Genomic DNA, 17,089 nt, shown 5'->3' with positions numbered 1-17,089 from the left:
GTAAGCGACGTACAGGCAGAGATCTTGCCCTTTTAGTTAACAGATGCCGCGAGATACCGACTATCTATCGTCTTTCTTCAATGTCCTGCCTCGACTTAAAGGAGAAAACGGAACGATCGGAGAACAGGAGGAAAAAGTATCGGTATCCGATATCCAGCCGTTCGAAAAACACGCGTGATTCGTGCGGTCTTTAATAGCTCGTGGAAAACCTGATTGGGCACCAATCCGGTTTCATCAACAGTGAAATCGTTAACGACAATCGCACATGCATGAATTATCGTGGATCAAATCGAACGACCACGTCCTTGCCGGGGTAAATTAACGTGCAATTTTTGCAAGAATGAAATCAGTCAGCTTTTTACCACAGGATCGTCAAATTTCGACGTTTCTCGATGAATGTGCCTAACTCTTAAGCTAACCGAGTGAACGGTAGAAAAGACGCTTGGCGAACTTTAGTATCATCGTATACGCGTTACTCAAGTTGCATGTGTGCATATGTGCACGTGTGGCCCCTGAATCGATGAAAGGGAACGAGGAACCGGTTACAGGTCGATCGCACGTCGCATTCTAAGCCGTGCCTGATTTCGGCTATCTCTAGTAACTATTGTATATATGATATAGAAGGGCCGAATACCGACATCGAAAGTCTTAATCGCAACGACCGTCGAAAATTTTAAAGGATCTTACTTACGACTTGCAATCACGTTGTACGTATAGTACGCTACAAATACGTAATTAGAATTGTCTTCTTTGATCAGAATTCTGTATTCTGTATTCTGTATTCTGTATTCTGACAACGGGCGAAATGACGAGAACGCTACGTGATATTTTATATTATCGCGTAGCATTAACAATTTTAATGCGAGATGTTCTTCTACAGATAGAAAATACCTATATATCATGCTTAAGTAAATAAAGAGATATCAATTATATTTCGAAATAATAAATATTGGGTTAGTATATAAGCATCTAAGATAAGTAAAATATATGTATATGTATGTATACGTTAGTACAATTTAAATATAATTTATAAATATAATATAAATGATAGAGACGTTTCAAACGACAACAATTAGAAAATAAGATATAATAGGCAATGAAAGCATATGATAGCATTTTTTACCTTAACAAATGGATAATATTTTCCTGAGCCAAGCTCCCCAGACTTGACAAACAAAGTCAAGAAAGCTATTTACTAGAGTGATTTATTAATTTACCTAATATGATAATATTTTTGATAATTATTACATTAATGTCATAATTCAAACCCCTACCGGTGAACATTTTGAAATTATTATTTATTTCACTGAAAAAGCTCTTATTTATAAGAATTTATGTTATCGTATAATATACGATGTATAATATTATACATCATCGATACGGAACGTGACAAAACAATTGGGACATGCTAATTTTCTACACACCGAATATAAATATAATATTAACAAAATCTCCATTTTACTTAATTCCAAAACATTCTATATTATAAACTACTCGTTCGTTTGAATTGTATTTTTAAGGAGCAAAATGTTAACCTATCAATAGCGAGTTAGGCTCGCGAAAGTGAATTGGCGCAGGGACGACGCGCGCATGGTTTTGTGTGAAAGCACGTCAAGTCCGGGGCGAATCGTTTCCTAAGGAGAGAGAGAAGAGAAAGCCTGAGAACATAAGAACGGCGGGGATAGTCTGCAGAACTGCCGCCATGCCGCATTCAGAATATCTCAACGCCGAGTAACAGACTCGAGGCGAGGTCCTCGGTACGCTCTCGGAAGCGACTGCCAACTTGTCTCGATCGGAGAACGTTCCAGAACGTAATCCTGTGATATCAAATCCTTTATTATTCTCTTTTTTTTTTCTTTTTTCTTTTTTTCTTTTTTTTTTTTTTTACCTAATAGATGCAATGTTTCGAATAAAAATCGCGTCAAGGTTAAAATTTCGAAAAATCGATTCGCATTAATCGATATCGATTATCACCGACCATTACTAGCATAATAGCTAATTGTAAGATTAAGAGGGAAAAAGAAATGTGAAATATGTATTCTGTCACGTTCCGCGACCCGCGACCCGCGCGATCCGTGGCGCGAAATTAAAATTGATAAATTCTCTTAAACCAAGGTAATTTAAAACGTTTTTTCGAAACCGCGTTTACAGTATTTGAAGCGAAAAGCGGTTAAAGCCGCTAAAAGCTATATCTTGTGAAAACTGATCCAACTATATTTTTATATTATGTCTTTATAACGATACTAAGACAATTTAAATTGTAAACAAAGTCGGCAATTGAACAAACGTTGGGGATCTTACCAAACATTTTCAAAAGAAAGACCCCGACGTTTTTTCGTCTCCGACGGATATAAATGTAGCGACTCGGAGAAGTCAGCATGAGAATGAGAATATTTACCGTTCGGTTATCGAGTAAATTAATTAGCGTTCGTCTATCGAAGAGTCAATTATCGTTTTGTCTATTGAAGAATTAGTCATCGTTTCGTCTATCGAAGAATCATCGCTTGTCAACCGAAGAATTTCATATCCGTCAGTCAATCGTCAATATCGAAATGGAGTAAGATTTCAATAGATCATTTTATATTGATAATCTACTTTCGAAAAAATTTAATCCTCTCCCGTGCCAGTATTCCCGCACATAGCAGGTTAGCCGAAAGTGGAGCTTATTGTCAGCTTATTCTCGTCGGCGACTAAATAGAACGTAACATATTCGATCGAAATAACGGTAATAATTTTAATGCAAAATAATACCGAAGAATTCACCTTTGTGTATAGAGGTTAAGGAAGGTATAAAATGGAATTTGTTATGCAACAGTGTCGAATGATCGGAGTTTGCATTTGTCTGCGTGTCGTTGCTATTCGGTTTTACCAACTTTCTTTGGTCGATTGCCCTGTACCGACCGCACGTTCTTCCCGCCTAAGTATGTACTGTACTAAGGCCTAAGACAGTCTTACGTCATCGTCTACACAGATTTACGCGGTACAGAAAAGTGAAAATGAAAATTCACGATCAGGAACGTTGGAAAGATCTTAAACTACTCTGCATTGTTTATTCTAGATACACACGATATTATTAATTTTATTGCATTTTTATGCGAATTATATTAACTTGAAACTCGATAAAATCTTACATTGCAAAATCCGATATCATCCTCCTTTTTAGTCACATAAGCTACAATCAACGTATCATATATATCATCAGCATATATAACTTGTACTCTTCTTATTCAATAGTATTATTTAATTATTCAAATATTAAATATGCATGATTACATTTAACGCTAATGTTAAACTAATAGTGTTAATTATATTTATTAGTATTGTTATTTGTATCGTAATATGTATCTATATTACATTAGATCCAACGAAAATGTACATACATACATTGCGAAAAATGATTTACTTTCTCATTTGTAGGTACCTAACCTACAAAATATACGTATGTTTTTATATTTATATACAGTGACGTGAACAAATTTTCGCAACTTCTCGTCGTGTTACGATAAATACGGAAATATGTATATATATGTGCCAAGTACTTTTATTATTTGTTGCTGTTATTACATTTTACTTTCACTGTATCGTAGAGGATCAGCCTGTATGAAAAATCGGATAGAATTGACAACGAGCTACCCGCCAATATGGCATCGTTTTCAATATGGCGTCGAGTTACTGTTTTTACTTTACAATACTGTTTTTCACTTTGTTAACTACGAACAACTGCCGCAATATTTATTTGATCGAGTCTTCAAGGAATAGAGTCCTTTCTGTGCTCAGATATATTTAATATACTTAACAATTAATAGAACGAGAATGATAATGAGAAAGCCCTCTATATACCTACATGCTTTTAATTCCTTTATTTGTTGTAACATAATTAGAAGTTGCGATAACTTTTTTCATACCACTGTACAAACGTATAGGAAATTCGAAGGTGCAAAAATATACGAAATGCACATATACGTATACAAGATTTTTGCTTACGTTCCATTGATTTGATACTTGAGTTTATAAAAATATCAACTTTTTCGATTAATTAACGGTATAAAAACGAGACGATAAGAAGCAGAAGTTTTTGGGCCAAAAATTGTCGTATATAAGGAAAAATGAAAACTGTCGTTTGAGAAAGAAGAATGAAAAGAAACGGGAACGCGATACATCGGATGTTTACGCGCACACAAGGGAAGGAAGACTCGTTTCCTGGAAAGCGGGGTTGGGCACCTGTCCCTCAGGGACTAGCAACTTTAAAGTACACTCTTCTTATCGATGATATGGAAATTGAGCACCACTGTGACAGTAACATAACCACTAACCACGTGTATTCGAGCAGGCTAACATACATGTATACATACGTGAGGAATATATAAAGTATCGAAATAAGTTTCTTCTTAGATAGCAATAAATAAGAAAATAATTCAGTTTTCACGTGTACATAGAACGAGAATTTTAATCTCATAGGTAAAAATAATAGTATTAGTATGTTTTTTTTTTTTAACGCTAGCATCCTGCATGCGCATATAAAAGACAAAAAACAAAATGAAAAGGAAGAAGTTATTGACAAATATTCGTTTGGAGAAATAAAGAGGCGTTGAGCAGCAAGAGAGAAGGGAGAGTACTACAACCACTGACACGGTCAATATTTTTGAGACAGGTAGTAATTGAAAGCAAGCACGGCAATGTCCGACATCGCTTCGGAATACTAATTATACGAACGAAATCGTTCGTTAATCTTTCAACGGTTTGACCTCGTTGATCAAACGTTTTATAATACGTTTCACGGAGGAAACGTTTGAAAAATATGCCGAATGTCAGTTAAGAGCAAGCGTCTAACGCGCCGGCGCTCAGCGTTGTTTCGTGACCTGTTGCCTAGCAGCGACATGTGGGGAACAATGACTTCAAACCGACTCCAGACCGAAGTGCGCGTAATATCCTCGAATAAAATGTGATATTACACTTACCGGACACCGCAGGAAAGAAAACAAGGATGAGCAGAGGCAGAAGAAAACACGCCATCGATGCGTAATCCAATTTTCGTTGTGGCAACATGATGCCGTGAATTTTATCCACACACATCGAGTAGACACACACTCATCGGGACCCGGGCGCACACACTAGAAACAACCAACACTTCGGTGCACTTCAGTATAAAATCCACGTACCGTCACTTGACCACGCACATCGTCCGAAATCTATGTCACCTCCGATACGTCCAACAAAAATGTGTACACGTTCACGCGAGGCAATACGAGAAAAAAGCATGCGGCAACCATATACGAACACGACCGCGTCCGAAACACTTCTGGGATCCCTATTGTTCGCTTAACGCGCTGAAAGTAGTTCCTCGATGCGCGCGCACCTGCCTTCTACAGCTGTATCACTCCGCCACTATAGGATGGCTGACTACATGATCCAATAAAGATGCGGCTCGAACGGAATGAGGCCGTAGCGCGCATTTATTACACTTTAGCTACACGATAACATATTCGATATTCAATTCAATTTTTTTATGCTACTGTCAAAAATAGGATGCGAAATAATTTTTATTAATATCACAATGTCACTCGATATTATGATCGATATTATGATCGGACAGCATTGAAAATTAAATTTCATTTGATATATAATAATGGTTTTATTTCATACATTATTGTTACAGATGCTTTGAAATAATATGATTATACATTTTTACAAACGTAAAAGTATTACCTATTTAAGCAAGATTTCGATCAATCGTTTCCATCTCATATATATCTCGAGCTAGTGAGTCGTATCTTTTGTCGTTAATATAATATAGGTATGCTTAAACAATTGTCTTTGTTACGGTAGATGATAGGTATGGTATAGTACTTGTAATTAATTCCATCTTTTCGCTGCACTACTCTGCGTGTGAACGAACAGTCTAACGACGGCGATTTAATTGTTTCGTTATCAAGGTTGTTAATTAAAGCATCCGCACGTGTAATAACGAGGTAACCATTGAGCTGCTTTCTTGTCATTTTGTGTCTTTCTTCTTTTTTTACTTTTTTTTTTTCAAATTACCATTGGACGTGTTTTACTCATTGTCAGTTTCACGAATTCGAGTCGCAAATGTGAATCGAATTCCTGATTCTCGACCGGATTGAAATCTAACACCGTGGCGCGTGATGCTTCTCTAGAATTCAGGCGGCAAACGGAACGCAACGAACGTGGTCAGTTATAAAGTACCAAGACGCCGCGCCGCGCCGCGCCGCGCCGCGCCGATGTGTATGAAGCCCCGTCAAGTACCAGCCAAGCATGTCTGATCATTAATTAACCTTCCAGCGGTTGATTGCGTGTAACGCGAAATTCATCGGCAGCGTAGCAGTCGTCGCGCCAAACGCGGCTGCTGCCTTAACGAATACAAATGCGGAATTATAATTATAATTCGGTGCCCTCTTCTTAAGTCCATTCAACGGATCAAGACTTACGAATTGCTTTCCCCTTTGTGTTCTCGAAGGCACGCAAGATACACGCACGAAACTGTAAATACGACGGTCGTTAGTTTTTATTAATGGGACGATTAACACCATCATCGAACCACCAACATCCTCGAGCGATGTATCGTCGCGTAAGACGAAGAGCAACAGGGTAACAGCGTTTTCGTTTGCTCGCATATTATTATGACCGCATATTATATTAACTGTTGATGCTTTGATTAAAAGGCCCTTGGTTCGTGCATATTTTATGTTTCCTTGTTAAATTAAAATAATGATCGAAACTCAGTTGCTAAAATGATTCAAAATAAAAAATAATGTAATTTATTATTTCTTGTCTTTTATTCTTGCGAACAGTAGCGTTTCGTCGCTTTCTTTTTTGATATACAATAACAACCATAATGCTTTATCTACTCGTTGGATTTTGATTTCTTTTTCACGGTTTTAAATTTAGATAAGTATTTCTTTCGTTAAGAGTTAAATTCTTAAGACATTTTAAATAAATACAAAGACTGACAATAAGACTAGAACCATTATACCTTTGTTCATGCTATTTGCATGATGTATTCTTATCAAATAAGCGATTTCAAAACTTTTAAACGCTTGTAAAGGTAAAATAGTAAAATTTATTGTACAGAGATTAATGATCGATAAAACACTGACGATAAGTTAGTAATATCCCTAATTGAGCATGTTTTTTGTAACGATATTAACGAAAACATATTCGTTAAAAGATTAAAAATTGATATATTAGGTAACTGTTTATAAATTACACGTTTACGCTTTACGCTTTACGCTTTACGCTCTACGCTCTACGCTTTACGCTCTACGCTTTACGCTCTACGCTCTGCGCTTTACGCTCTGCGCTTTACGCTCTGCGCTTTACGCTCTGCGCTTTACGCTCTGCGCTTTCCGTTCTGCGCTTTACGGTTTACGCGTGACACCTAGAGCAAACAGTTGTACGTAATGTCGTTACCAGGGCAACGCCAAGTATCCAGTCGATAAACTGGATTTCTTGGCAAGTTTCTGTGTGAAATCATGTCTGATCCGTTAGCGCCCACTATAGAAGACAAATTAAACGATTTGAATAAAAAAATCACCGAGATCAAGAAAAAGATCCAACTATCAGGTAAATTTACGTAAATAAACGATATTGTGGAAAATAGTAACGTTACAATCTGTTTGCTTAATCTGGTCTAATATTCATATATTTGCTACGACGTCGTTCGTATAACGTCGTTTGAGAAAAGAAAACAATTCGCTGACGTTTATTTCCCAAGCAAGTTGCCGATTGCATACAGAGATACATAAGAACACGTTTAACCGGAAAGACTACAAGTTAAAAAAAAAAAAAAAAAAAACGTTCGTGTCACATAAGTGGCTTCTTCAAGAAGAAAAAAGAACATTTCTACTGGCATATCGATATATACTAGCTATCAAAATGCTAATTACAAAGTGAATATTCCAGCGGGCGTTTCTATTAAACGTAAACCGGCAAATATCGCTTCAGTTCGCCAACTCGCCAACTCGAGCATTTATATAAAATATTATTTCCCATCTTACGGCATCTATCCAATGACTTTTTCGTTGAAACATTTTTTATTTTACCGTCGTATTTTGTTTTCATATATTAAAGTTAAACTTGACAAACAAAATTTGACTTCTTGATCATCCTTGATTCTTCCGAGAAGCTGTTGATATCGTAGTAATAGTTGATATAGAATATGGTTATAGTATATGTTCGCAGTATAACGCGCCAACGAGAGTCGTAAATTCTCGTTACGATATACGATAATCGACACCACGAATCAGACGATCCCCTATTTCGGTTAAGATAATAGAGGTATTTGAATGATTATAACACCGAGTTAACAGATTAAATATACTCTTTATTTCCAACAACCTCGAAGAATGCGAGTGGTGCGTGTAAAAGTGTTTTCAGCCAAAAGTAAAGAGCAAGTTGAGATGTATTCCGTTCGAAGGGATGATAGCAGGCAAAGTTGTGTTCTGTGACGGCGATATTTATACGGAACTATTAATGAGTGCTGGTCGCCCCTCCCTACTCTTTCCCCCCCCCCCCTCCAGCAACGGTCGCTCACCGGTGGAAGAGGCCGTCAAACATGGGAAAAACTCGCTTTATCCGAATGAACAATAACCCTAAGGAGTTCCTCGACTTGAAAGATATTTTGTGGCAATTAAGGGTCTTGTAAGGTAAAGTTAAAATGCTAAATTTTAAATCGAGGATCCGGTTAATTATATTTGGGCAGCTGATGATCGTATTGAGCGAGGGATGGATTATGGTATATGGTGAGGTCACGAGACGTAACAGTATAAATAGATAAAGTAAAGCGTTCAATGGTACCGTAGCTAAGGTGGGTAGGTTGTATCATTACAAAAACGGTACCGTGATTATCCTAAGCTCTTAGCAGTCGTTTAAAAGGACGGTATATAACTTGATATTTTCCTTAAACAAGTTTGGTCTGTTGTTCTTTGATTTATAAAAATTTTACCTTGGATAATCATTTTGTGGCTAGATATTCATGAGAAATATCTAATGTCTGGTCGTACGAAGTTGATTTGTCATTTTGACGCGACAGGATATTAACTATAGATATAGATATAGGTACGTATAGCCGATATAAAAAATCGTTAGTAAGTGTTAATAACCAAGTATGTGTCTCATGTTGGCAGAGGGACAAAGAAAAGCGACTTTCGAAGAATACGAAGCTAAGAAACACGAGTACGCGGAGAAAATCGCAACTCTCAAGCAAAGCGTTAAAGAACTCTACGTAGAATATGCAAACATACGGAACGTAAGTATGGAATGCGACGATTAAAGAAACATTGATTAAGTAAATCATTCGGCGTGAAAACGTTAAACATTTGTGTGTGTGTGTGTGTTTGACGTTATTTCAGAACGAGGGGAAATCAGAGGGGAAATCAGAGGGGAAATCAGAGGGGAAATCAGAGGGCAAAGTTCACGTAAGTCGCAAATCTTTGGCTTGTGAGAAAAAACGTAATTTAGATGAGACAATTACTAAAATGCAAGAGGACAATATACGCTTAAGAAAGAAGCACGATCTAATTAAGTACGAACGTAAGAAGGTGAGCAACGCGATATCAATCTCTTAAAGATTAGACTGGCGCGAATGTATTTTATATCCATAGAGGCGTGAATATTCCTTAGCGACAGCAGAGACTGCATTCGTTGCTGGATGAATATAGTAAATTAACGAGCAATAAGATGCAGAAGATATTTAAGGAGAAGATAGAGAATCCGTTGCGAAACGTGAGTTAGAACAATAGAGATAAACATCGTTAGAGCATCCGTTAGAGTTACGTTTATATGGTGACAGAAAATTGTTAAACTGGAAGTACGTTTGGAGCATATCAGGATGATGCAAATCAAAGCGAACATAACACGAATGAAATATCGGTCGATGTGCTCCGATTTAAAACAGAAATCTGTGCTTTATGCGTCTTCTTTGGAAAGTCTGCAAGATGAAATAAAGGAGCAAGAGAACGAAATGAAACGTTTGGAGGCAAGGCATCGCTTTAATCGTATCGAGATAATTGCTTCCTATTTTTTAAGACACAAGCCGGATTTAATTATTCATCTATCACATTATCTATGCACAGAAAGCGAAAGAAGAAGCTATTACGTTAAAGGATAATATGCAGGAAACATTGATAAAGGAAGAAATCGAGGTTACAAATTGTAGCAAAGAGCGTCATGCTGTCCTTGAAGAATACAGGTATGATGGATAAAAGTTGAGGTAAATCCGTGTAAAATCTGGTGTATAATGATGAAAAATATTATAGAGTAGAGCGCGAAGGCCGCTTATTCGTGCGGTAAAATAGCGATCTGAAAATGAGACGAGTTCTTAAAGTATCTTATTCGGGCACGATTCTTAGATTTAATATCGGCGGTAAAGTTGTGCGAAAGATGTAAGCTTTCCTTCGCTAGATGCAAAGTAAAATTAAAGGAAAACGTATTACGACAACAGGCAACGCGTGTTGGAGCGAAAAACGGAACTCGAGCGTTTGGAAAAGATGATATTCCATTCGCGTCCGCGAGATGATTTTGACACACGCGGAGAAAGCCATGTACAGCATGCGGAGGACATTACCAAGGACGAGGTGACACGACTCGAAGAGACGTTCGCCAAGCTTCGCAGTGCCACCGGAGTGTCCAGATCCGAAGACGTTCTGAACCGGTTTCTGGGTCAGCGAGCGACTAAGGATAATCTGCAGAAAATGCGGCTGGCCACGGAGCAAGAGAAAATGGCTTTAGAAAAGCAGAGACTGCAGCTTATCGACGAAATGGAAATGAGAAAGTTCTCTGAAACGAAGGACGCGGAACAGTGAGTTTCCACCTGTTTCTATATATTCGTCAAGGATATTGTATTGTACAGACACCGTGTATGGCAGAAATGCGGAAGAAACGGAGAAACTGAACCGTCGCATCGAGCAACAGCGATCGCGCCGATTAAAAGCAGACGCGAGAAGACAGAAGGTGGAAGATCTATTGCAAGGAATTACCATGACATTGTGCAACGTGTGCAACAAATTTCTAGTGAGTAATTACAGCATCTTCTCGTAATATTTCACTATCTAATGTTTCGGTAAGAAAAGCTTTATTAATATAGAATTGAATTTCTGAAAATGTTCATTTCGGAACAGGGATGTTCCAAGTTCTTCGTAATTGTATAAATTGCCAATTGTATAAATTGTATAAATTAAGATGAGAAAATTCTGATGGCGCTGTTTCAACTCGCCAATAATAATAATTATCCTATGGTTGAAAGATTTTCAATTAACGTATATTCGTTGGTGAAACAAAGAAATAATATGTCGATGAATTAACAGGCCGACAAAATGAAATCTCCTGTAAGCGGCTATGTGGTGTTAAAATGGTCGATGGAAATACCATGTAAATTCCTAATTAAATTAGTGAAAGCAGCTTGAATGGTGGTTACCGGAATGGAGCCGCTTCGAGTTTTCATGGCCATTATATTGTCTCTGAAGATTTAACACCGCCGACATGCGAGTCGTTGACCAATCAACTTCCTTCGACAATCCCTGTCTGCAATTCTCACCTTAAGAAGCTGCTGTCCCACCGCATTAACACCTTCGAACCTGATCGAAAGTAAACACTTCGGTAGCACGTCGAACCACGAGAAAATCAATTATTGATTCAATCGATCTCGCTAGTACGTGCTGCCCTTAGTCGTTAACTCGTCCTACGATCTTCTTTCGGTTCTCTTACTAGCTGTAGTACAAATATCCAGGACAAAGAAGAAACACGTTCTCTTAGAAACCAACACCACCCGATATCACCACCATCCGATAATAATAATTTCTTCTAGAATTATAATATTTTTTCTTCGAACGATATTTCACAGCATAAAATGCTTTAAATTTTAGACAGAAAAACCAATACTATTGTACTAGTACTAATCCAGTACTAATATAATATAATAATAATAATAATAATAATATAGCGATATTTTCTCCCATCTTTCAGGATATATTCGATACGTTGCCTAAAGAATCGAGCGAAATTCAACAGCCTCTGCAGCTCCTAGATCTAATAAATCAGAAGCTAACAAATACCATTGAAACTTTCGGTGGACAAGACAAGTATTTGCATGTATTGCAGGAAATATCGATCGACAAGGTAAACTATACTTTTTAACTCGTTAACTAATACATGTCGCGCAAGATGAATTTCAGAAATAAAGTGTGTATTTTCGTCCAGTGGCGGGGAGACGGTCGCGTTATAACGCGTCAACGGGAGTCGTAAATTCCCGCTACGATTGCACGAATCGACACCACCAACAGGACGATCCCCTTATTTCTTGTGGGAGAATAAAGGGTGATTGGGTTGGAATATAACTGGACTTCACAGTTATATTATATATGTATTTATTTGCACTGGATTACATGTGAACAGACCGTGTTTGGAAAGCGTGGTGATGAACCCGAAGGTTGCTAGATGTGGTAGTTAGAGAGGCGAGAACTTGACTTAGTTACGTTAGAACTTGACTGTCCGAGGGCTATCAAAACAGTGATTGACCCGTCTCGTACTATTTAGAAAAAAAGCTCGTTGTGGGTGTATCTTTGTTGAACTAAGAACGCGGATTCGTAGTTCACACTTTTCGATAGAAAAGTGAGGGTAACGATCCGTGATGCCCATTAGGTATTCCCAATGTTAATGAATTAAATACGAGGGGACAGTGCTCGGCAAATATGACTCACGTTTGTTTCTGTCCTTGGGAAAAACCCGCTACCTCGCTGGGCAAACATCCGCTTTCTCCGTAATGAGTGCGATAAACCTAAGGACCCTTTTAAGGGACCGCTCATAAACCGAATATGTGCAAAGAATACAACTTTATTGTTAACAGATGTGGGCTATGGTGGTTCCTTGGGTTTATTGCGGATTAGTGTAACGATGTGCAGGCCCCGGCGGCCTGACCATAAGTGACGTCGCAGGTACTGACTCACGCGACGTAACAAAGTGTAACGAAATGAATATCTAATTTACTATTTAGAAACTATGGATCGTAAGACTACGGTAGTCGATAGTCGATAGTCGATAATCGATAGTCGATAGTCGATAGTCGATAGTCGATAATCGATAGTCGATAGTCGATAATCGATAGTCGATAGTCGATAGTCCAAGTACTTTCATAATCTAAACACTTACTATCGATAATGAATAATATTTCGTTCTAAGGAATTTCGTCTCATGTTTCTTGTATAATCGAACGTCTACATATATATTAATCTATTCGTTATTTAGTTGGAAACGGTATCGATTACGACTAACTCGGTGGAGGGAAAAGCAGCACGCATAGATGGAGGACCACTTTTCCCACGATTTCCATCCGCAGTGACACCGGCGACGTTGCTTTCCGAAGACGAAGAGGATATACCAACTAGAAACACTCTCAAGAAACAGGCACAGCAACTGGTTGATATTAAAAGTCGTCGAAAAGCATTTACTTTCAGAAAATGAACTTTCTTATGTATATTAGTATGTTCGTTTAATTTTATGCCGTACAACTTTTACCCCTACGATTATCCTATCTCGATATATACTCGCTCAATTTTATTTTCTACCTACCAATATTTCCTTGTTCTTCTCTATATTTGTTCATTTTGTTTTACCATTAACAATAATTTATATAACAGTACTCTAAGTTCAATATAAACAACATTATTGTATCGTTGTATTGTTTATTATATTGTTAAACAACACTATTGCATTCCTTTAACATACCCTGCACGTATTTTAAATTAGTAACTGCATACTACTGATATCTAGTACCTGGTACACCGACTAATAATATATAATCCGATATTATCGCTTGACGATAGATTTATTCCATGCCCTACTGTATCGAAAGAAGTGCTCTAAAGATTCGCGGAATTTCGAACTTCCGCCATCTCTCAGTCCTTGCTGTAACCTCCGCGTTTAAGCGTTATTCTTATTGTCCACTGATTTTTAACATACAAAAATTCGTACTTGCGCTAAATTTAAGAAAGATGGGTAAAAAGCGTAAAACTCGGGATGGAAATAGCGACTCTGAATACGATCCAGCTCCTAAACATCTTCATATTGCTCACATCAAAAACCAAGAGAAACGTTTGATTATTATCTTAGAAAACGCTCAATTAGAATCGGTTAAGGTGAGGTTATGTTTTATTCGTAACTTTTAAAATATATTCTAAACCCGTTTTATTACACTTTGTCTTCCTCAAATTATACCAATGAACTTATTTATCGATTAGTAACAGAATTTTCAATTCGTCATCAAGGTAATTGTATTCGGGGCAGATACGTATAATTATATCTTCTTCTTTATAACGTCATCTTTATAACGACCAACTTTATTTAGGTTGGAAATAGTTTTCAGTTATTGAATTGTGACGATCACGTTAATATATTAAAAAATAATAATCGTGATCCTGGCATGTGCCGACCAGATATTACTCATCAATGTTTATTAATGTTAATGGACAGCCCGTTAAATAGAGCTGGACTTTTGCAAGTTTATCTCCATACGGAAAAGAATGTTTTGATAGAAGTAAATCCACAAACCAGGATACCAAGAACGTTTAAACGTTTTGCTGGTCTTATGGGTAAATATAAACGATGAATTTCCATGAATATCGAATAAATACAAAGAGCGCAAGGAGAAACACGATAAATCATGTTTTGTGTTTTACAGGTGAGCAGTTGTAAAATTCAGTATGTCGACGAGCAATCCCATGTTACTATGATTGTCTCCGTATATGATTTTAAGGCTAATCCATAGTTTCAGAAATATCGCTCCTTTATATAGCTATGATTGTTTTCAAAAGGCTTCCCATTTTTAATTGTGTCGTATTAAAATGCCCTTATTAACGATGTATTTTGGCTGCATTTTTAAAAATGATTACTTATCAGGTGTTTTTCCTGCGATCTTTGTACAAGACTGTGCTTTATATTAATTTCTCTTGTATTTTGCAGTGCAATTGTTACATAAATTCAGTATTCGTGCCTCTGATGGTCCGATGAAATTATTAAAAGTAATTAAAAATCCAGTTACCGATCATCTGCCAGTTGGCTGTCGCAAAATTGCAATGTCATTTAGTGCAAATAAAGTACAAAATCCACGAGAATTAGTTCTCCCTAATGAACCGATAGCCGTTACAATAGGAGCAATGGCACATGGACAGGTAAACTTTACCGAGTGTCAAATACAATACATCGTTATATATTATGTCTTATTTAGTTTGACCATTTTATTTATTAATAAAACTGAAATTACAGGTAAAGCCAGATTATGTAGAAGATACTATATCTATAAGCAACTATCCACTATCTGGTGCTTTAACATGTAGCAAATTATGCTCAGCGTTTGAAGAAGTTTGGGGAATAGTATAATAACAAATTGACAGTATACGTGCGTCATTTACATATACGATTTAATTCTCGAGATTCATTTATTTTTCTATTATTTATAAACAACTTTTATGTAATTGTGAATAAGAATACAGGAAGAAAATAAAATGACGTGTGGAAATAAAATAAAAATATTATACTTTCATATAAAATTGTGTTATATCATGTATTCCAAGTATTATATCACGTTTCTATTGAAATGTTTATTTATAATATATATTACATATAGTATATATTATATATAAATATTTATAAGTATAGAGAACTATAGAGAAGTAAACATCGTATAGCATTACATAATACTCAATGGAAAATCCTAAACAACATGACTCATCAATAGTGGTTTTCAAGCTATTGGTTCATTCCGAAGACTCTAACAAAAGTACACCAATCGCTGGTCAGAATGTGATAAAGTTAATGGCGACCGGAAGCATGCTAACGTGTGCTGCGTGTGCACTAACATTGGCTCCTAAATATCTAGTTTCTTTCTTGACTTTCGTATTTCATTACGTCATCAAAACCAAAATGGTCGTTAATCTTAAGTATTTGGAACACTCCTTTATCTTCTCGTAATTTCCTTTTTTAAAATCACAGTATGTTGTTTTCTTAATGTTGAGATCTGTCGTTGCTGTGATTTAATGCCTCTATTCGAAGTGACACATTTTAATCATGTAAATTACTGAAAAGTGACAGTATACATCTAAGAGACGCCATTTTATAATTTAGTGCCACCGCTGGTTGTGTCAATGTACATAATAGCATCTTGTTATGGATATCAATTCAAATTGTTGCAAAACCTTTTTTTATTTAGTGTTTCCTTAACCATACAATTAGTGATATGTGATATACTGTATAATTGTCCAATTGACTACCGTAGTCAATGTCATGAGTTTGTAGACTATCGATGCGTTATTTACTTTATGACATTGATAGGATTTTAGATGTTTAGTAGATTATTTGTCCAAGTGTGTTATTAATTATTCTTGAAAAATTTAGTTTTTCAAAAGCTCAGTTTGTGTTTCATTTGAAATAGTATGACAAAGAAAAGATCGATTGTTCGTGATTCACTATCTTAGATGTGTAACGGAACTTTGTATGGTGATGTAGACGTACACGTCATGACAAGATATCATTTGAATCGTTTGTAAAATTTACTACGTTCTAACTAAATTTTTAATTATTATATTGTTCCCGATATTATTTTAATTATTTAAAAGATAGTATTATAAAAGTGAAATATAGTTATAGATTTTGCGCGTATCCCAAAATGCATTGCAGTAATTGTAGAATCGTGGAATTGAACCACGACTTGCGAGGTGGTTAAAACATTTTAACGTTATATTTCAAATAAGAAAATTAACCGATTACGATAGTATTAAAATTTATTTTCTTTTCCGTTATCATTATCTGTTAACATTTATATTTATGAAATTATCACTTCAACCATGTAAAAGTGCAATTGTATATGGGTGGACATGGAACGATGGAAATTAACCATTAATTTTTGGATTGTTTAATAAAGTTCAATCTTAATTTAAAAATAAAATCGTTTAATTATTGTATACCTTGTAAATCCTAGTCTCTCTTCCTCCTATTAAATGTTCTAAAATAACACAGGAGAATATAAGATAAATATGTTTTCGAATGAATTTTGAATACTAGGTTATTTTTAAATAGATCTTTA

At 36.3% G+C, this 17,089-nt stretch overlaps 4 protein-coding genes across 4 annotated transcripts in view; 3 read left to right on the top strand and 1 right to left on the bottom strand.

The window, feature by feature from the left end:
* The window catches only part of N (neurogenic locus Notch protein), a 182,219-nt gene extending 176,916 nt beyond the window's left edge, over positions 1–5,303 (bottom strand). The window contains exon 1 of the mRNA XM_072000845.2: positions 4,959–5,303. Within this exon, the coding sequence (XP_071856946.1) occupies positions 4,959–5,073 (115 nt within the window). The 5' untranslated portion in view covers positions 5,074–5,303. The remainder of the gene's footprint in view (positions 1–4,958) is intronic.
* A 1,850-nt stretch (positions 5,304–7,153) lies between these two features.
* Positions 7,154–9,289, top strand: Ccdc151 (Coiled-coil domain containing protein 151). The gene is made up of 2 exons (XM_074111633.1): positions 7,154–7,581; positions 9,144–9,289. The coding sequence occupies exons 1-2, from the start codon at positions 7,491–7,493 to the stop codon at positions 9,287–9,289; spliced, it is 237 nt and encodes a 78-aa protein (XP_073967734.1). The 5' UTR covers positions 7,154–7,490.
* Positions 9,290–9,606: 317 nt separating this feature from the next.
* On the top strand, positions 9,607–13,483 carry LOC139985329 (outer dynein arm-docking complex subunit 3). Its single transcript, XM_071999696.1, has 6 exons — positions 9,607–9,994; positions 10,092–10,207; positions 10,460–10,816; positions 10,884–11,028; positions 11,980–12,132; positions 13,258–13,483. Exons 1-6 carry the CDS (start codon positions 9,848–9,850, stop codon positions 13,471–13,473), a joined length of 1,134 nt encoding a protein of 377 aa, XP_071855797.1. The 5' UTR covers positions 9,607–9,847; the 3' UTR covers positions 13,474–13,483.
* Positions 13,484–13,949: 466 nt separating this feature from the next.
* Positions 13,950–15,499, top strand: LOC139998492 (ribosomal RNA small subunit methyltransferase NEP1). The gene is made up of 4 exons (XM_072023069.1): positions 13,950–14,147; positions 14,357–14,600; positions 14,971–15,179; positions 15,274–15,499. The coding sequence occupies exons 1-4, from the start codon at positions 14,004–14,006 to the stop codon at positions 15,385–15,387; spliced, it is 711 nt and encodes a 236-aa protein (XP_071879170.1). The 5' UTR covers positions 13,950–14,003; the 3' UTR covers positions 15,388–15,499.
* Positions 15,500–17,089: the final 1,590 nt, after the last annotated feature.

This window comes from Bombus fervidus, chromosome 3 (assembly GCF_041682495.2).
Source record: "Bombus fervidus isolate BK054 chromosome 3, iyBomFerv1, whole genome shotgun sequence".
Lineage (NCBI taxonomy): Eukaryota > Metazoa > Arthropoda > Insecta > Hymenoptera > Apidae > Bombus > Bombus fervidus.
This window is presented reverse-complemented; position numbering and strand designations above follow the sequence as displayed.